This window comes from Leptidea sinapis, chromosome 5 (genome assembly GCF_905404315.1).
Source record: "Leptidea sinapis chromosome 5, ilLepSina1.1, whole genome shotgun sequence".
NCBI classification, from domain to species: domain Eukaryota; kingdom Metazoa; phylum Arthropoda; class Insecta; order Lepidoptera; family Pieridae; genus Leptidea; species Leptidea sinapis.
Window position 1 is genome coordinate 2,487,210 of NC_066269.1, and position 22,096 is coordinate 2,509,305.

Below are 22,096 nucleotides of genomic sequence, written 5' to 3' on the forward strand. Positions count from 1 at the left end.
TTATATCTCCTCATATGAAATTAAGGCTACGAGGAAGTATACCATGAATACTGGCCTCCTTGTTAGGCTGATTTGTTGACAAAAAATTATCATATGATATTCTGATAGAATGAATTCTTACATATCTTAGGTAATCTTTAAGAGAAGAGGACCAATCTCTTGGAAGAGAACCAACGATACCATTTATTTGAGATCGAGATGGAGTTAGTTGATTTGGAGATCAATAACTAAATCAAATAACGGCTACGATCACGAGACCTTAAATTTAAATAATGACTAACATTTCCGCACTGCATAATTGTGCATTTAAAAAATCTGCCTATAACCGCTATCATTCAGGCTGAACGTAGTGCTTAAATTCTCTTTGATTCAGGCTTTCATCCAGACACCAACAGCTGAAAAACCAATAATGGAACTGTAGAGCTATAGTTTTTAAGAAATATTATTTATTAAGGAAACAAGAATAATGCTCGTTCATTTAATCGAGAATTTGGGTAGAGTCTCCTGTAAAAGTTACGGATTTTATTATTTGAAAGATGCTACTACTGATTGTTGTGGTGATACTTTACCGTGGTAGCAGCATATATAAACAATATAATATGTATTATTTCTTTCAATAATCTTGCATCGTGTTTAGCTCTCCACTAAGCTCACAATCTTATAACTTTTCTTCCTCTCCACCTTTTAATTATGGAAGATTTCATCATCTCCTAGATATATAATCTAGGATATATCTTATCTCTGCATATTGCAGTGAAATTTTGTTGTTGATTCCCAAAATATTTGCGTACTGAATTTTGATGATCCTACTTTGTCCGCAGGTCCAATAAAAAATATTGGCGCAATCGATCTTTCTATTTCCCAAACATCTTTAACATGGCACACTTTATCTAGATCTCATAAGGAAGTGGTGACATCACAATTATTGTATTATTTCCTACTAATCACTCTCGTTACATACAAAGTTGTCATGGGTAGCCACTTGATTGTGAGAAAAATTAAAAAGTGCTGTGAAGCATATATGTAATCGAATTCAACTAATGTATGACACGGTGTTAAGTTCTAGTAATAAATTTACAAGCTGGAATTTTTCTCTGAAATTCTACTCCACCTACATAAGATAAAATTTGTAAAAACAAAGAAAAGAGTCTAAAGCGCAGTACAGTAGAGGCATGTCAGACGAGAACTTTAAAACCGTATCTGATGTTACTCGTATTTCGAGTGCATATAGACTTCTAAATAAAAATCTCTTTTCTTTTCTGCCTACGCTAAAGGGAGTTTATCATATTATATTGACATATAATATTTATCATATTTTTGGAAAATATTATTTTGCTACGTAAGCGTATACTGCTGAAGGGCTTGTGATTACTAAAGAGATGGCCTGGTGTAACAGGCATATTGAAATCTTCTTTCTGTTATGGGTTTTTATGCCGATGCTGATCCCTAAGAGACGATGTGTCGCCAAAGGGAGCAAATATGTATCTATCACCGAGTAAAGCATTTTTCTTCCGCTACATTTTCAGCAGTTTCTGCACCTGCCGCCCTAGATGTATTTTCTAATTTGAGAAAGCGCTAGCGTTTCCATGCAAGTCTCAACCCACAACAGCGGCCTTCCTCGAATCCAGAGAATCAACGTCATGCTATCAGGCTTCTTACCATTCGGCTTTAGGATTCGGCACATTGACGGTAGCAAAGGCCCGACGTATGACGTCTTTTAAGGTGGCATGGCGGGAGAGATTGGAGGAAGTTAAGCCATGGTGACCAAGACTGTTTACGTTGCCAACGCAGCGGCACGTATGGGGAACTGCTCTAAGGTAGGTATTAAGGCTAGCATTATCTTCAAACGTCCCTATATTAGTCGAAGGAGTAGCTTGAAGCCAGTACTTGATTCTCGTTCGCTAGCAGCTATACTACTAGCCCGATCTACAATAATGCGACACGATTGTAATATCCTTTTTTGAATGATTTTACACGGTGGCTCAACCCAAAGCTTTTGTTCACACATGTTTAAACAGACAATGATTACTTGGACAGGCATCTTTCTCAGCTTTTTAGCAGCTAGGTACCGCATATAATGACGGAAAGATAATTTGATCGCACAAATGGCCAACTATGTGACCGAAAGTTATGAATGCTGGTAAGTAAAGGATATATATGAAATTTTCCGCATAAGAGAAATATATCTGACAGTGAACAATTTACGATGTTTGATAATAAATTATATTAAATGTAGCCCCGCAACTCTGTTTCTTGTAATATATTGATAATATTTCGCGTTCTATTCCTAGTGTTCATGTATCAAAGGCACAGCTGTTGAATCCACCTAGTTTTCTGTGCAAAGAAGTTTGTTACTGGTGTAATAGTGACTTCAAGAAAAATCAAAGCTGCCGGCTGCACGGTACTTGCGAACCAGTGAACTCATAAAAAGAACAACAGTTGTCTAATGAGTATTTGACGTCAGAATTGACATTTCACATCTGACATTGTCTGACGTGAAATGTCAATTTTGGTTAATTCGACATTCGTGAAAATTAAATTTTGTTTGTAGTTTCAAGTTTGTATTATATCGTAACAGCTGATTATAGCTGTAGCCGAGATGTTGATTGTCGAATAAATTTCCTAAAATAAATATTCTGTCGAAGTATATAAATAAATAGCCATGGATGTTGTGAGTCTCCTAAATAATATAAACGAGAAGTCGGACATGTTCGCAGTGAAAACATGGACTTCTGAGTGGTCTAATAGTTTTCAAGAAAATCAAGTAAGTTATTTGATTTTTCAATGTTCTTCAATGATATATTAACATTTTTACATTTCATTAGCATCTCTCATGTACCAAGTTTCTTGCGTTAATTTTATAGATTTCCTGTGATCAATAAAATCCTTGGAATTAATTGATTAGCGTCATCAATACACAATAATATAAAAGAGTAAGGTGAAAAGCGGTACGATGTTTTTTAACTACTTTTTGTGTTATTTTATTTTGGGAAAATATTTTTATATATTATTTAAACGTTTTAATGTTTAATTATCAGTTTTTCCTGGTCTTTATTATACTATTTTTTTTATTTTAAGTTTCTCTATAATTATTCCTGAGTGGTTGCTATGTTTTATTATGGAATATCCATAAATATTGTTTCACTTTGATTTAGTATAATAGCCTATATATAATAAACTACAATCAATCAATCAATTTTCTATTTGTAGAGTACTTTAAGTTGGATTTGTGATGAACTAAAACTTTTCCTGTGATAAGTTAAAATATTGACAAATATTAAAACATTTTCTAAGTTTTCATTCAGTTCTTTACAAAATGTATAAATATATATCTTTTTGTCAATAATAGATTAAGAATTTTAGGATTGATTGACTGCCTGGTCCCTTGAGATAGATAGAGTCTGGGGTCTTCCAGCGTCTTTAAAAGCATATATCATGAATTGTGTTTTTCAGCAAAACATTTCACTGTACATACATACATATTTTGACCTCTGGTATTTGCAGATGCAGCAGATTTTATCTTTCCATGAGAAGGAAGCTCATTTGTAGTTTAATGTGACAATGTTACAAGACATTTATAAATATACAATAAAAACTGAATCATTTGAAAAGGTTTGCTATAGCCTTTTTCAGGCCTTGTAATTTTGCAGATATAAAGTACCTATTTCATCATTATAAATTAAAATTTTATTTAACTATTCAAAACACAATTGTTTATAATTTCCAATAAAAAAAAAACTATGTTTAAAAAAACCGACATGAAAAACTGAAAAGTATCAAATAACAAAAAATTTAATTTAATACACCTCTCATGCAAACCTTAATATTAATAAAACACTATTATTTATATGTGCTACCTATTGATAGGTTTTAAGTCAGTGCCAAGCCAAATATAATACATATATACACCTGGTGTAGATATGTCAATTCCCTGTGTGTAGTATTCTACCACATCTTTCACTGGGAGTGTTCCGAAGAGCTGTTTGACCCAATTCCTTCCGTCAAAATCCACCTTTGCACATCATGCCACAATCCCCACCATCTGCATGTATGGCATTCCTCAAAAGTGCTATTTACAAGGGACTTTCTTCCACATATAACCAGGCTGTGGAATGAGCTTCCTTGTTCTGTGTTTCCTGGATATTTCTAAATGGGTACCTTTAAAAAAATCGAGTACAATTTCCTTAAACGCTGGCAAGGCTCCTGTGATTCCTCTGTAATCACTTAACATCATGTAACCCGTATGTTCGCCCTTGGCTATAAATTTAAAAAATAATTAAATCACTGCTTCGGAAACAAATGGCGCTCTGAAAAAGAGAAGAGACTCAGCCTATATTCTTTATTGCACTCTCATTTATAAGTATAAAAAATGCACTAATTCTTAATGCTCTGATAAAATTTCAAAAATATAAAATTTACATGTGGTAATCACTGAACATCAGGTATACTGTATGCTAGTTTGTCATATTCTTCCATAAAAAAAAATCTATATTTGAGAAGGAAAAAACAACTGTAGCCGATCTTTGCAATATTGGGAATCTTAATAAAAACACCATTAACACTATACACCCTTCTTAAAGGCCGGTAACGCTTCTGTGATTCCTCTGGTATTGCAAGAGAATGTAATTGCCAGTGGTGATCACTTTACACCAGGTGAGGTGACCTGTACGCTCGTTTGTCCTTCTTTTCCATAAAATACCAATGGTAAGCTCCTTTGCACCGGATGCCGCTAAGTTAATATGTATACCACAATGACGCCTATTCCTGCCGTAAAGCAGTAATGTGTAAGCATTACTGTGTTTCGGTCTGAAGGGCGTCGTAGCTAGTGAAATTACTGGGCAAATGAGACTTAACATCTTATGTCTCAAGGTGACGAGCGCTGTTGTAGTGTCGCTCAGAATTTTTGGGTTTTTCAATAATCTTGAGTGGCCCTGCATTGTAATGGGCAGGCGTATGAATTACCATCAGCTGAACGCCATGCTTATTTTCATAATAAAACGTCATGAACGGCAGCTTTTTGGTCCAATTCTTTCGTAAAACAACATTTGAATCCGTCTATTAATTTCTAATCTATTATATCGAGGCGTTACGACAGTTTCGGGCCGAACGTGCGAAATTGCAAAACCAGCCAAGTATTTGCTCGCGCTAATGTCACAACGCACCAACCGATGACCTTACCGCCGCGGAATAGAACAACACTTCCGATACGTTTCAAGGGTGCGAGTCTTTATAAGATAAAAATGTTGTATTAGAAGTATACTGTATCCCAATTAATTTACGTGTAAGGTCGTAGTTAGGGCTGTCAATTTTTTCTGTAAAAAGTTTCAGTAAATAATGAGAACAGGTTTAGAAAAGAGAGTATCATATTATATCTTACTAGCTGACCCAGCAAACGTTGTATTGCCGATATTAAAATCGCGATACAAAAGTAACTGTTGATCGTAGATGGGTGAAAATTTGAAGTTGTATGTATTTTTTAATGCTGACTCATAATCAAGCAACTTTAAAAAAAAATGTCAAAAAAATTAAAAAAAAAAAATTCGTGTGGACCCTTAACATTTAGGGGTAAAATAGATGTTGGCCGATTCTCAGACCTACTCAATATGCTCACAAAATTTCATGAGAATCGGTCAAGCCGTTTCGGAGGAGTACGGGAACGAACATTGTGACACGAGAATTTTATATATAAGATATATAAAATTCTCATGTTGCGGTGTTTGTACTTAAACTCTTTCGAAACGGCTTGACCGATTCGCATGAAATTTTGAGTGCATATTGGGTAGGTCTGAGAATCGGTTAACATCTAACTAACATTTTTCATACCCCTAAATGACAAGAGTCACCCACCCCTAAATATTATTTTTATATGATTCAGCATTAAAAATACATACAACTTCAAAATTTTCACCCGTCTCCGATCAACATGTATTTTTGTATCGCGATTTTAATATTATTCTATTCCATCCACAGATATGTACGCAATAGAATTGCAAGATGGCAATCGAACACAATAATTATTTTAGTACGATAAATTTTATGTACGATGTATTTGGAGGGTTGAGAGTCGGTCGTCATCTATTTTTTATACCGCAAAAATTTTTAATACTGTTTTTTTTTATTACTATATCACAATTCTATGTTTGCTGGGTCAGCTAGTAATATATAATAATTATTATGTGATCGATTGTGGTTTTGTTCAGTTGCTATTGGATAAATAATAACTTCAGCATACTCTGTGTTATATTTTATAAACTACACTGGCCTTCAAAAGTAAGTATCACACTTTTAAAATTGGGATAACGTTTTAAGTTCACAAGATATACTTTCGAAATAAAAAGGACTCCAAAGAGAATTTAATTTTGTACATAAAAACTTTATAGTCGGTTACCTTCTTTTAAGAATTGGCTGAAAAAAAACATCAAAAACAAAACTATTCCTTTTTCGAAGTGGACGTTTCCGAATTACAATTTTACCATTCACATTTTTCTTTCTGTTTTAAATTTTTTTCAAGATCGATGGGTCTTGTTTTAAAAACTTATGCTAAAAAGCACATAACATTTATTTATCATGCCTCTTTCAGTTGAAGAATGTGCTAGGATCATGGTTTTTCTGGAACTAGGCATCAGTATGCGTCGCACTGCAAGAATGGTGGGTGTGACGGTACGAACGGTCCAGAAGGTAAAGCGAAGGTACGAAGAGACTGGACACCATCTGAGGAGACCTTGTAATGGCAGACCCAGGTGTACCAGTGCCCGAGAATTATTTCTTATTTCCACTGCATTTTGGTGGTTTCCACTGCATGCAAATCTTAATGTGTTAAGAAATCGCCACCAAAATGCAGTTGCAGTCCAGCAACAGCTACTTCAGACCCGGAGGGACTGCATTAGTGACAGTACAGTGAGAAGAAGACTTGCTGAAGCAAATTTGAAACCCCGAAGACCAGCGGTGGCCCAAAACTCAAGAGACAGCATGGACTAGCGAGACTGCGATACGCCCGTGAACACATGCAGTGGGATGAAGAAGAATGGTCAAGAATTTTGTTTGCAGATGAGTCTCGATTCTCCCTTTACACTTCTAATGGAAGGCGAAGTGTTTACAGGCGACTTGGTGAGCGATACCTTCAAGCCTGCATCTCAGAAAGAGTCCAATACGGTGGAGGCAGTGTACATGTATGGGCTGGCATATCTTCAGAAGGTCGCACAGAGCTAGTAGTCATAGAAAATGGCACCCTCACTGGGCAACGATATGCTCAAGAGATCCTCAATGAGTATGCAGGGCCGTATTTAGCAAATATGGGTGATGGATCGAGGCTGATGCATAATAATGCCCGGCCACACACGGCTCATATCGTACAAGAGTATATTTAGGAGGTCGGTATCAGCGTGATGGCTTGGCCATCAAGAAGTCCTGATCTCAACCCGATTGAACACGCCTGGGATGAGCTTGGGAGAAATCGCAGACCACCATCTACTACCCTCAGGGCACTAAAGCAGGCCCTGGTAGAAGAATGGGAGAATATTCCCCAACATTTGCTCCGAAACCTAGTGTTCAGTATGCCAAACCGGTTCGAAGCTGTAATCAGAGCTCGAGGAGGCAATACCAGTTATTAAAAATTAAATAACATGTAATACATTTTAGTTGAATTTTTTTACACTAAACTAAAAATGTCTATTTTCATTGTTTTATCTTTTTTAAGTTAAAAATGTTGCTAATGTATAATTGTAGTTTCTAAGAATTAAAGCCTATAAAATTTGCAACAAAACGTTTTTAATCTTAAATCTCTACCTTCTATAGTTAAGAAAAAAAATTAATTTGAAAAGTGTGATACTTACTTTTGCAGGCCAGTGTATATCCACATGAAATTTTAGAGTGCGGTGAGCAACCCTAGTCGTAGTTGACTTGCACTTTACATTAATTGTAAATGATTCGGAAAATATTCATAATTTAAAAACCTTTTCAATACAAATTAATAACAGTTTTATCATACGATATGCCTATGTAATGGCTGGATCATTGGTATTCCGAAGAGCTGTTTCACCTGATTCCTGCCGCCGAATTCCACCTTCACACGACACGCCACAAGTTAGGATATCATCCCCACCATCCTTCACCTCCTTCCACGTACTACAAAGCTGTGGAATGAATTTCCTCGTGCGGTGTTTCCGGGGCGATACGACATGGGTACCTTCAAAAAAAGCGCATACACCTTCCAGGCAGGTGACGCTCCTGTGATTCCTCTGGTGTTGCAAGAGAATGTGGGTGGCGGTGATCACTTAACACCCGTACGCTCGTTTGTCCTCATTTTTCATAAAAAAAATGTAACTGGAAGCCGCTGTGTTAGCAGGCCCCATACAATATGGGCCGATGATCCTGTATAGATCGTCGGCATAGGTTGGATTTTTGGGGAGGCCTTTGTTCAACAGTTTTTCAACTGAAATGTTGATGAAAATTTGTGTTATCGGTTTTAAGAAAGTATTTATTAAAGAATTGGGTTATAGGAACGTATCTGACTATCAGCAAGTCCTCTGATTTCCATTTAACGTTGGAAGAATTTCTTTTAGTTCCGATCGCTGCGCATTGCGGTTAATAGCAGTAATGCTACGGCCACACTACCTTAGTATAGCAACGGTTATAATACAACATAAGCTGAGGCCGTTTTCGGAATTAAGAATGAGTAAAAACTCATAAATCAGAGTTTCGTTCTCGAAACTTTCCTCCGCGAAAAATTAACCAACCGTAATGAATTTTTGGAAACTGAACAAGATATTTTGTGTCGGATTGTTTGGTTTTTTCCCTTATTGTTGTCGAATTTGAATACCCCATTTATGGCCTCATTTATGGCCCCAAAAATTAAAAAAAGTAACACAGAGAGACATAGATAATGATGATATTGATTTTGTTTAAAATCAATTCTGATCTAGAGTTATAAACCAAGAAGTAAAGAGTCGAGAACGTTTTTATGGAAAAATCGCTGCTTATGTTTCCTCTCAAACCTTACCTGTGCATACCACGATTTATGTCAGTGACTTAACAATCCCAATCAGTGTGGCATAGGGCAGTAAGAAATACCACCGGCCGCGGTCTTGAATCGCACATGAAGAACCCTAGTCACAGTATATAATATATCAGCTAAAGGAGTATGGAAATTACGTACAAACATTAGATGTAACGCACGCACACATAAGCAGGTAGACTGCTTTAGCGTATACATATACTGTGCCCTACTGTACTGTACTGGGAATGGATGTGGTAGTGTAGTCGTAGATTCTGGATGATCTTGCTATCGGAAACTTTGCTTTATTCAGTTAATCTTATAGTCGTTAATAGAATGCTCGCGTAATTTATTTACGGAGTGTATGGATTGATGAATCTACTCTAAATTGTAATATCTAGGTCAATAACTCTTGTGTTTATTTTATGAATTGATGTTTACGTTTTGGAAGCTGTCTTCTTTCTTCTTTCACTTTCAGATTATTAAAGTTCAACATTTTCCGAGGTGGTGGTAAATGGTAAATCGTATTATTTTTGACATTCGTATCTGTATTTGACCTAAATGATTAAAGTGGTATTGATATTATTTGATTTGATTTAACCACATCACTTTCCGAGGAATTATAAGGTATGCTTTGGGAATGGCGCGATCGCCACATAGCGACATAAAGAATTATGTACAATTTGAAGATTAAAAAAAGTCCCAGTGGGTTTCCAGGCTTTGTTTGTTAATGGGTGGTAGACGTGTATTCTGACATTAGACTACTTTGCCGAGGAAATGTAAGGGGTAAATAATGCAATAATGCGCTAACATGGCGTAGTTAACACGTTAAGGTAGTGTGACCGCAGCACATGAGTGTACTGATAAAGTATTATCCTTTGTTGCTTCACTGTCTGTCAGTTCTATACACGTGTGCGTGTCAAGGACACTGTGAGCGTTTAGTGTTTTGCCTTTCATCAGTTAACTAAATATGAATTCTAATATAATACTCTTTAATTTTACATATTCGAGCATTTTTATGGACAAAAGCTCGAATATGTGAAGGAATACATGTATCTGGGTCAAATTGTATCACCAAGCGACCAATTGTCGAAAGAAATTGATAAAAAAAATTGGGAAAAGCATGGAAAAAGAACTAGCAATATAGATCAAAAAAAGGCATTCGACACATGTATTCTCCCCTGCATCACATATGGCTATGAAACCTGGGCTTTGACATAAACTCATAGAGACAAACTGGCAAAATATCAGAGAGCTATGGAGTATTCTAGCGCTAAAGTTAAAAGACAAAGTCAGAAATATAGACATCAGACAAAAATCAAAACAAACAGACATCCTATTGCGTATCAACTAAAATGGAGATGGACTGGACATTTCCTCAGCAAGAAAAATTGAGCAAACACGTGTCTGTCTGGTACCCAAGAGATGGGCATAGGAGACGAGGAAAACACTTGAAAAGTGAGAAGATAGGAAGATGAGCTGAAAATGACCTTAGGTCCCTTTAGGCTAATCCAACGCGCTAGATAGATTTGACTTTGTAATGAATAAAAATGTAAAATTAAAATTTTATCCCACTTCTGAGTTCATCCAATATGTTCTATTGTTTCAGTTGCTGTGGTCATTTTGTGGCTGCGTCCTGGTTTCGTTTCTCGTCATATTCTTCTATTATTACAAAAAATGGCGATCAAAAGGTAAGTTCAAGTTATTCTGTAATATCTATAGGATAAATTCTGAGCATTGAAAATGAAAAACTGTGAATTGTACATTATATAGTCATTGATCTTATGTGTATGTACCTCTAATGATAATCCTAAGCTCATTCTACAACAATTTTAATTATATGACTAATATATTTAAGCCTTTTTTTGTGACTCGATATAATATTGCAGAAGTACTTAATTTAATTTGTCGACATTAACTACAGAATTAATGACTTGAATTCAACAATATTATGTTTTATTTAATTTAAACGGCTTTACTCACGGTTTGTCGGAGTTGATACCGTCTAGTATCGGATCATTCCCCAGTGATGTCCCGTGTTTAGAGACGCGAACTCACTACACTCATCCTGATGAAGGACCTCTGAACAGTCCGAACCTTCAAAAAAAGCGCGTACACCTTCCTTAAAGGCCGGCAACGCTCTTGTGATTCCTCTGGTGTTGCAAGAGAATGTGGGCGGCGGTGATCACTTAACACCAGGTGACCCGTACGCTCGTTTGTCCTCCTATTCCATAAAAAAAAAGTTAGTCGGTACCATAAATAAATAAAGTTTATAATATCTCACGAAAATCTTAATAATTTAATATTATTTTTCTACGAGCTGGAATGATTTTTGTAGATATTATATTATTATAAAATTTTGTATGTGAAACGATAGGATTGATACAATGAAAAATGATACCTACGTTACCGACAACGAAACAAAAATGCAAAAAAGTATTTTTTCACTTCGCTTGTTGCTTGAGGTGTATAATTTCAATTAATGATTAATGTATCATGCAGACACGGCACGAGTGCCGTAAAAAAAATTACTCGTAATTTTATAGATTTTTATTACGTTCGTTTATATTTGACAAATCTCACAGCTTAATATTCAGTTTTATTATACTTTTTGACCTTATTAAGTCACTTGATATAATCATTTTGCTCTTATTAGTGATTTTCATTATTATAACACTAGAAATAAGGGATTGCTTGTAACTAATTCTAGTAGGCTTCATAATATACATAATAGCTTTAAGGGTAAATGTATACACTTTTATGTATAAAGTCCCAGCCACTGTTCAGGCATTATCTATAAATTTAAATGTTTTATAAAAAAAATGGCTCTGTCGTAAATCCTATTACTCCACAGCTGAATATCTAAGTGATCGGACAGCCTGGGACTAGATTATGATTATTTTATAGCGATAGAAATGACTGTACAATATTGTATATTTTTATTGAAAAGGAATGCTGGGAGAGTTTCTTTCGCCGCTTCTTCTCTCTAAGAGCGCCATTTGTTTCCGAAGCTGTAGTAGTATCTAGTATATTAGAAATGACATCAAAAATAATTCTAAAGGAATCAATTTTGAGAAAATAAATGCCTTTTATGCCTTTTCATTATATTTATACAATTTTAGTGCTGCAGAAGAGGGCTATTTTATATATATATATTATTTATAGGCCGTACTTTAAGGCATTTGTAAATGAAAATGAAAAAAAAATATTTACGTTAATTTACAAAACTATTTGTAAATAGTCTAAATATGTTTCCATTACAAAAACAAGTGTGCAAAATCGTCATCAATTAACTACGTAAGCACTGTAAAAAAACGTAAAAAAGGTGATAGTTCTACATAATTTATTAATACCAGGAGCTCACATAAACTTGTGATGTCCACTCAAGCCACGATAAAAAGTGTGGTAAATATTTTTCCATTACAAAAACAAATGCGCAAAAGCGTCATTAAGTAAACTACGTAACCACTTAAATAAAACACTTTTAAAAGATTAAAACGCGTGGTCATTAAATATGTTTTTACATTAGTTCTTGTGGAAAAGTTACATTTTTATTATTTTTTTAGGTAACCCGACGTTTCAAGACCTTTCCAGATCTCTTTTTCAGGAGGACTGCTAACTGCTCGGGTTAACAAAAATAATAATAAAAATGTAATTTTTACGCAAACTAAAGTTACATTTACACGCGTTTCAATCTTTTAAAAAGTGTTTCATTTAAATGTGTAACACTCGCGTTAATCAAAGAAAATACTATTCGTAAACACTGTAAATAAACGTAAAAAAGGTCATTATTAAGAATAACAAATTTATGAATACGAGGAGGTAACATAAACTTATGATGCCCACTCAAGCCACAAAAAAAAGCTTTAGACTTCCAAAACACTATTCCAAAACAATAGATATAATATGAACTAAAAAGTATGAAAATAATTGCGTATTGTTATACAATCTAATTAATTAATCTTATTCAAGTTAAGATTATTGTTATTTTTGGAATCGGTGTCCTTCCGCCGCGGCCCCGCTCTCGCCTCTCGCCTCCTCACGACTCAAGCACATCTCACCTATAACTATGTATGTAGTTACAAACCTATCTTGAATGACACCGACTCCAAAAATTACAATAATCGTAACTAGAATTAGATTACATAATTAATTAGATCACAAACATAAAAAAAACATACCGACGATTTGGAATGGATTGGGAACTCCTCCTTATTTGAAGTCGCTTAAAAATGTTTCGTAAAGATTACTATAGTGAGTTTGCAAGCATTTTTCTTAATAACGGGTGATAGTGGTCGATTTTGACTTTGAATAATTAATTTTTATATCCAATTTTGCATAAAAATTTGAATGTGAGCATATCCTTTGTGTTTGTAAACAAAACCTTTTAATTGTTATTTTTTAATTTTTAACGCTATTCATAAAACTGCTTATGGTGAGAAAATCGACAAAAAACTCAAGAACAATGCTCTTTTTAAAATCTTATGTATGTATACGAGTGGTAGGTATCATTAATTACAGTTAAATTTACATAAAGGTCAAATAAGAACTAAATAGTAATCAAAATTTACTTTGTTATATCCCTCATTTCTGAAATTAAATATACATATTTAACTGGTACCAAAATTTATGGACGATGTGGGATTCGAACCCGCGCCTCACTGGTTACGTCCCAGCGCTCTTACCAACTAAGCCCACCGTCCACATGACGCATGATCCGTTAATCTTAGTATGTTTGATCAACTCTCAGGTTGTGGCTCCATCTGCATACATCCATCCATCTAGGATTTGAAATCTTAATTGTTTAGATCCTGCAGTTTGAAGAATAACGGAGGCGTGGGTTCGAATCCCGCATTGTCCATACATTTTGGTACTAATTCCAGAAGGGACATTACTCAAAAAATAACGAAGTATATTTTGATTGCGATTTAGTATTCTATAAGTTGAATATACTCTTTGATCTTGGTCACTGCTCTGAGATTCGGTGACTAGGCATAAATAATTATTGTAAGAAGAACTTTTGATTTGCTTTTAAAATATCTCATCTATATATACAAAAATAAGTCGTGTTAGTTACACCATTTATAACTCAAGAACAGCTAGACCAATTTTTATGATGTTTGATTTTTTGTATTTCTCTTACTCCGAAATAGGATAATAAGTATTAAAATATCGAAAAAATCACGAAAAAGAAATTATTATTGTAAACAATATTAATTTTCTCATATATTTTGTTTGGATTGACATTCTCATGAAATCTCGACAATAGAAAGATTTTAATGAAGTTTTACACTACATTAGTAACAAAACACAACTAACAGCGTACGTCATGTTGTTAAAGTTGACCGGTTGATGTGTTTCTTTAGAGTTTCTATTACGTCATTGTACAAATATAATCATTAACAATTCCGCGACGAATATGATAAAACCTTTCCCGACAAAGCCGTAATGCAACTAGGGTTCAAAACATTGTGAATGAAAGGCTATTACGAAGCTTGCCACACGGACACATTCTCATGGATAGAATTCAACCAGACCAAATAGATGATATCATATGTGCCGAGATTCTCAATCATCCAGACCTAAATGATGTTGTAATTACAAATATGATACATGGACCATGTGGCGCCATCAATCCCCAATCACCTTGCATTGTCGACAGCAAGTATTTCAAACGCTACCCATGGAAATTTACTGCGGAGACCTCCATGGGCCATGTATCGTCATTTACCACAAGGTGCTTCACTGATGAGTACAAAAAAAAACATGGCCAATGAAGAATCCTTCAAATACTAGATTTTTTTTAACTACCTATATTTATTATCCTAATACAAAATTGAAATTTATAAAATTCAAAATTCTCTGCTCATTTATTGCCTCTAAGGCGGAACAATGTCGCCGGGTCAGCTAGTTTAGTTCCTTGTTTTGACCTTTATGTCTGTATTTATATTCATACCATTCGCATATATTCAAATTTATAAAGACATATGTGTATTCACACAATATACTTATAATAAACTATATAAAAAAATAAATAAAAACGAACGAAATAGAGTAATAGCAATTGGTATTCAATTCATGAAACCATCACTTTCTTTCTCTTACAGAAATTACAGGAGCAACAGGCGCAAACGCGGCGGGAGAGCCAGCGAAACGTTTCCGCAAACGGGACAAGATGCTGTTCTACGGACGGAGAATGCTGAGGAAAGTGAAGTCCATCTCCAACTCCGGGCAGGGCAAGAAGAGGCGCGCTGTGATGAGGTTCGCGAGGAAATTACTGCAGCTGAAGAAGGAGAGCGCCCCGGAGCAGTTGAAGGTAGGGTTATATAAGTCCTGTGGGTAATTTATTATTCATACTCATTATTATCAACTTTTAAGGAACCTCGTAGGAAGATTTCTTTTGATGTTGTGACCGAAAATTATCTATAGATATTAATTTAACGTAATCTGATTTAAAGATAATAATCGGAATTCGAACATTGTCTGGAAGATAGAAATGACAATCATTTCATGATCACTCGATAGTCTGCTATCTTTTACTCCCTTTCCATAGTGATAGGTCCGCTTTCCGTTATAAATGTTAAAAAAATAAACAATAAACTATTACAAAATAGTTAATATGCACTAAGAACATACGTAGATATAATAAGCACTAAAAAGTAAAATAATTGCGTAATCTTATTAATCTAATTCTGGTTACAATTAGTTTTAAATATAAACCTACCTTGGCACCGACTCCAAAAGTAACTAGAATTATTTTAATTGAATTGTGGAAAAATACGCAGATATGTTTTACTTTTTAGTGCATATTATAATATCTTTTGTTTTGGAACAGTTTTTTTTGAAGTCGGTTGTTTTCTTGTAAATTTTATTTTTTATTTTTAGTGAATTTGAAGTAAACTAATAATTTGTCTAAATATGTGCAGACTTACAAAATTTTGCAATGCAACAATTAACGTAAACGCATTGCAATTTGATTACAGACAGAAATTCTGCCACAGATCGCACCCTTACTGTAAGTCCTTAAGGAGTTTCATTGCTCATCATATTCGACCACGATAATTACTCACTATAACTCAAATATCCGGATAGCATAAAAAAAAAATCGGCCGAGTATCGTTAATTTGCTCCTTGAAATTGAAGAGTTCCGTTACTATGCCATGGATCCATATCAGATCCTAACGAAACTCTCACCAAACTACCTTCAAAGTATATATATCTTTTGTAATAAAAAAGAATCATCGAAATCGGTTGGCGCGATATTTATTGAGTTATTCGTCCATTTGTCGCTCGCTTACTTATAGTAAATTTAAGACTTTTATGGTTTTCTCATCGATGCTACTGTGAGATCAACACCAAATTGTCCCACACGGGAAGCACCAGCTTTCGAACAAAAAAGAAGCATCTAAATCCGTTCACCCAGTCGAAATTTCTGAGGTAATAAACATAAAAAAATACCGGCGAATTAAGTACCACGTCCCTTTTTGAAGTCGGTTAAGATAATATGGCATTTTTTGCTATTTTCTTAAATGTTGCTTACTTCACTTTCCCATTTTTGTTTGTTTCTTTAAAAAGAAATGAACAAAGAAATGTGCGGGCGTGGCATCCACGCGGCGCGGCGTGCACCACAGCGGCACGTATTCTCCGCGAGTGTGCGTGAGTGCGAATCCACCCGATTGCGTGTTTGTGCCGGATTATGTGCGTGTGAGCGCAGAGTTGAATGCGCGTGATGCAAAGCTGATTGGGCATGACTGTCTTATTTGATGTTGGTAGACATTGATGTGACGTCATATGACGTTTTAGGCTCGGGCGTTTGAACTTCGAATGGATGTTTTCTCCAAAATGTTCAAGTAAATCACAATGTGTAGAGAATTGATGATACGATATGCGATAAGCTTGAAATAGTATGTGTGTGTTGTTTGGTATGATATCGCTTAGTACTTGAGATAACTGGTAGAAACGTTAGAATGTTTTTGTTTCAAGGTTCGTGATAAAATCAATTTACTTACGACGTGTTTGTCATATTTTAAAGATAAAAATAAAAAAAATAAATAATAAAATATAATATAATAATAATATTATAATAATATAATAATATTTAATAAAATAAATTTAATAGGGGAAATTAACATTTAATTTTTTTTTAATGAAAATAAGGGACGAGACGTTGAGCCGATGGTAATTGATACGCCCTGCCCATTACAGTGTAGTGCTGCTAAAGATGATTGAAAAAACAAAAATTTCACTATCTACGGCGCCCTTCAGACCGAAACCGGCGTGAAGTAGCGGCCTAGTGCCGCTATGTTTCGCATAGGTTAGTGTCGAGGACCGGAGGCCATCCCTTCCCCCCCACAAATTATGAGAGCGGTCCGTAAAAAGATATTACCCCAGGAGGGTACCGGCTCTACCAGAGCCGGAGAATCCCTCCCCGAGCACTCTCGCTCGGGCCGCCCTTCGTATTCTGGGGTGGGCACAGAACCGCGCATGACCGAGGACAAACGAGGCAGTAACACCACGGCACCCCGCTCCACGCTCAACGTGGACTTTTGCAATATCAGGGGAATTCACTCCAATTTAATCGCCGTCCACCACCACCTTGAGACGGCGCAGCCGGCCTTGTGTTTCCTTACGGAGACGTAGATATCTCGACCTAGCGATACGTCATATTTAACGTACCCCGGGTACAAAATTGAGCACAACTTTTTGCCTCATGCCGGGGTATGTGTGTACGTTAGGGAGGATATCTGTTGTCGCCGTTTCGGCAATTTTGAGGGTAGGGACCTGTCTACTCTCTGGCTCCGCGTAGATTTAGATGACCGCGTCCGTATCTATGCGTGTGTCTACAGGTCCCATAGTGGTAACGCAGAAACCGATCATCTCATAGGCTGCGTTCAAGCGGCAATTGACGTCGTGCTTGCACAGATCACCTCCGATGAAATCGTGGTGTTGGGTGATTTCAACGGGCACAATGCCGAATGGCTTGGATCACGTACCACAGACTACGCAGGGCGATCTGTGCATAATTTTGCATTGGCGTATGGTCTGTCCCAATTGGTTTAGTCGCCAACGCGGCTCCCGGATGTGGATAGCCACATGCCGTCCTTATTAGATCTTCTGCTGACTACAAATCCCGATGGTTACCAGGTCTTTGTCGACGCCCCTCTCGGAACGTCCGACCATTGCCTGGTCAGGAGTGTAGTGCCTATCCGACGCCAACGTCGCAGACCACCAGCGACCCGCCGCATTTGGCACTACAAGTCAGCAGATTGGGATAGGATGCGTTCCTTTTTTGCATCCTACCCGTGGGGCAAGGTTTGTTTCCCTTCGGATGATCCTAGTGCCTGCGCCATTGCAGTAGGCGATGTGATACTGCAGGGCATGGATATTTTTATACCAAGCTCTGTAGTACCGATCGGTGGCAGATCACAGCCCTGGTTCGATGCGTCAGTTAAAGCAGCATCTGACTGCAAAAAACAGGCGTATCGAACTTGGGTTGCGGCGCTGGGCACAAAGGATCCGAACTGCAAAGTTCTGAAGAGGAAATATAACCGTGCCTCCAGATTTTTTTAAGCGGCAAATCGCCCGTGCGAAGTCTAAGCACGTCGTCAAAATCGGCGAGCAGCTTTCCAGTTACCCGACCGGAACACGCAAGTTCTGGTCGTTGTCGAAAGCTGCTCTTGGTAACTTCAACCAGCCGTCCATGCCGCCGTTGCACATGAGGAATGACACCCTGGCCCATACGGAAAAAGAGAAAGCCGAGCTCCTGTGCGCTCTTTTCGCCTCCAACTCGACTCTTGATGACAACGGAAAAACACCGCCGACCATCCCGCGGTGTCAGAGCTCTATGCCTGAAGTACAGTTCAGACAGAAAACTGTTTTCGTTAGACGTCAGGAAGTCGAGCGGGCCGGATGGCATTTCTCCAATCGTGCTTAGAACGTGTGCCCCTGAGTTGACGCCGGTGTTAGCGCGTTTATTCCGGCACTCTTATTCCAAAGGCGTAGTCCCTGACTCATGGAAGTCAGCCCTTGTCCATCCGATCCAAAAAAAAGGAGACAGTTCGGATCCGGCGAACTACAGGCCTATTGCTATCACCTCCCTGCTCTCCAAAATCATGGAGAGCATAATTAGTCACCAGCTTTTAGTATACCTAGAGGGTCACCAGTTGATCAACGACCGACAGTACGGCTTTCGCCATAGACAGTCGGCAGGTGATCTTCTGGTATACCTAACACAAAGATGGGCGGCGGCTATTGAAAGCAAGGGGAAAGGCCTGGCAGTTAGCCTGGATATAGCGAAGGCCTTTGATCGTGTATGGCACAAGGCGCTCCTCTCAAAACTTCCATCATTTGGGCTTCCCGAGAGCTTGTGCAAGTGGACCTCCAGCTTCCTCACTGAGCGTAGCATACAGGTCGTTGTCGACGGATATTGCTCGAACCCGAAGCCCGTGAATGCTGGAGTGCCCCAAGGCTGTGTGCTATCTCCTACGCTATTTCTTCTGCATATCAATGATATGTTGGACACCTCCAACATGCATTGCTATGCAGATGACAGCACTGGTGATGCCGTATACACGGGCCATGCAGGTCTCTCTCGGGAAATCGTCGACCAGTGCCGGGAGAAACTTGTGTCTTCTATCGAGAAGGTCGCGTAATGGGGTACATTGAACCTTGTCCAATTTTTAGCCCCAGAAGACTCAAGTTTGCGCGTTTACCACTAAAAAAACCTCATTTGTCGCATCACCGCTCTTCGAGAACACTTCTCTTAAAGCCGCGCCTAGTATCGGAATACTGGGTCTCGAAATCGCGAGCGATTGGCAATTCCGTGGCCATCTGGAGGGCAAAGCCAAATTGGCTTCGAAGAAGCTGGGCGTCATCAATAGAGCACGGCAATACTTCAAGCCGGCCCACATTCTAGCGCTCTACAAAGCGCAGGTCCGGCCACACGTGGAGTATTGCTGTCATCTCTGGTCTGGTGCACCCCAGTATCTGCTCGATCCATTTGACCGCGTGCAACGTAGAGCAGCTAGAATTGTCGGGGACTCAATGCTCTGTGAACGGCTGGATCACTTGGCGTTGCGTAGAGACGTCGCTTCATTGTGTGTCTTCTACCGCATTTATCACGGGGAGTGTTCCGAAGAGCTGTTTAACCTGATTCCTGGCGCCGAATTTCACCATCGCACGACACGCCACAAGTTAGGATATCATCCCCACCATCTGGATGTGTGGCGGTCCTCCACAGTGCGGTTTTCAAGAAGCTTTCTCCCTCGTACTACAAAGCTGTGGAATGAGCTTCCTTGTGCGGTGTTTCCGGGACGATACGACATGGGTACCTTCAAAAAAAGCGCGTACACCTTCCTTAAAGGCCGGCAACGCTCTTGTGATTCCTCTGGTGTTGCAAGAGAATGTGGGCGGCGGTGATCACTTAACACCAGGTGACCCGTACGCTCGTTTGTCCTCCTATTCCATAAAAAAAAAACACAGTAATGCTTACACATTACTGCTCCACGGCAGATATAGGCGCCGTTGTGGTGCAAAGGATCCTCAATTAAAATAAATAAAACAAGAAACAAGAAAAATTTAGAAATATTTTTGTGTGGTATAAGCTGTGATTGCTTAATATGCATCAATATCGCGCAGGTACTGGAACCACCTGCTGAATATCTGGAAGAAGACCTGACCAGCGACGACCGAGTGCCACCTGACGCCCTTTATATGCTGCACAGCATCAGAGTGTTCGGGCACTTCGAGAAGCCCGTGTTCCTGATGCTCTGCAAACATACCGAGATATTGAACCTCCCAGCGGGTTCCTTCCTGTTCAAAGTCGGTAAGCACTGTTAATGAATGTGGACATGACTGAATCTGGGCGGCGGTGATCACTTAATACCACTTGACCCGTACGCTCGTTTGTCCTCCTTTTGCATAAAAAAAGCAGAACTTTTTGGTCTGCATTGCAACTATTTATGTTGTGAACTCAATCAATTGTAAAGTAGATCTTGTAGTTGTAGTAATATATCTAGATTTATGAACGATGCGGTATGAGGACGTTTAGCTCAGCGGTGCCACCAGAAGCATTTACTCTAGAGCCGCAAGTTGGAATACCAGATGATCCATATATTTAGTTAGGTACCTACGTAAAACTTCACCCTGCTAATTATTCCCTAATGCGCCAAATGAAATATAACATCAAAAAAACCGTTACACAAATAGTGCTAGCACTTAGCAGACTTTTGATTGGTGGATGAATGAGGCGCCGTGATTTCTACTGGATCTTCTCATATTTTAATATAATGTTCTCTTTGACAGGCGACACGGATGAGAACGTGTACGTGGTGCAGACAGGGCGTGTCAACGTGTACATCACCAACCAGGACGGCAGCAGTCTCTCGCTCAAGGTGGTGCGAGCGGGCGAGAGTGTCACCTCGCTGCTCAGCTTCACCGACGTCTTAACGGTACCTGATACTTTTTTTTTAAAAGTCAAAGTCAAATAAGCTTTATTCAATTACGCTTAAACTAAGCACTTTTGAATCGTCACTGTAAATATTACTTTTAAATTACTGAATCTACCTTATGTTCGGAAAAAGTAGAGCTCGCGAGAAGAACATAAAAGAAACTCAACGGCCACTCTTTTCAATCAATAGAGTATTTTACAATGGCTGTAATATACAAAATAAATTAGTTTGTAAGATGCTGCATCTAATATATGAATAGTGACAATATGTCATGTTTTTAAAGTGATAACCCTCACTGCTAGGATTAATACACAAATAAAATTTGAAAAACAAAATTTTATGAACGATGCGGGATTCGAACCCACGACCTCCGGCTTCCGTGCCGTTAAACATAACATATTGTTTAGATTTACAAGAGCGACATCTCAAGTCAATTTCCTTATATGCAAATATTGGGGTTGAGCAGGTTATCAACTGTAAAGTAGATACTGTAGATGAAGCCACAACCTGAGAGTTGAACAAAGCAAACAGAATTTTATAACGAGGCGGTACTCGAACGGTTAGCTCAGTTGGTTAGAGTTCGAATCCCGCATCGTTCATAAAATTTTGTTTTTCAAATTTTATTTGTATATGAATCGTGTTCAAAGTTATTATT

The 22,096-nt window shown here is 37.7% G+C and overlaps 1 protein-coding gene across 3 annotated transcripts in view; it reads left to right on the forward strand.

The window, feature by feature from the left end:
- Positions 1 to 2,545: 2,545 nt before the first annotated feature.
- Positions 2,546 to 22,096, forward strand: part of LOC126964635 (neuropathy target esterase sws) — a 63,770-nt gene continuing 44,219 nt past the window's right edge. For all 3 annotated transcript variants that reach the window (XM_050807861.1, XM_050807860.1, XM_050807862.1), the window contains exons 1-5: positions 2,546 to 2,764; positions 10,602 to 10,683; positions 15,100 to 15,308; positions 20,630 to 20,816; positions 21,296 to 21,441. In XM_050807861.1, coding sequence (XP_050663818.1) covers positions 2,663 to 2,764; positions 10,602 to 10,683; positions 15,100 to 15,308; positions 20,630 to 20,816; positions 21,296 to 21,441 — 726 coding nt within the window. In that variant the 5' untranslated portion in view covers positions 2,546 to 2,662. The remainder of the gene's footprint in view (positions 2,765 to 10,601; positions 10,684 to 15,099; positions 15,309 to 20,629; positions 20,817 to 21,295; positions 21,442 to 22,096) is intronic.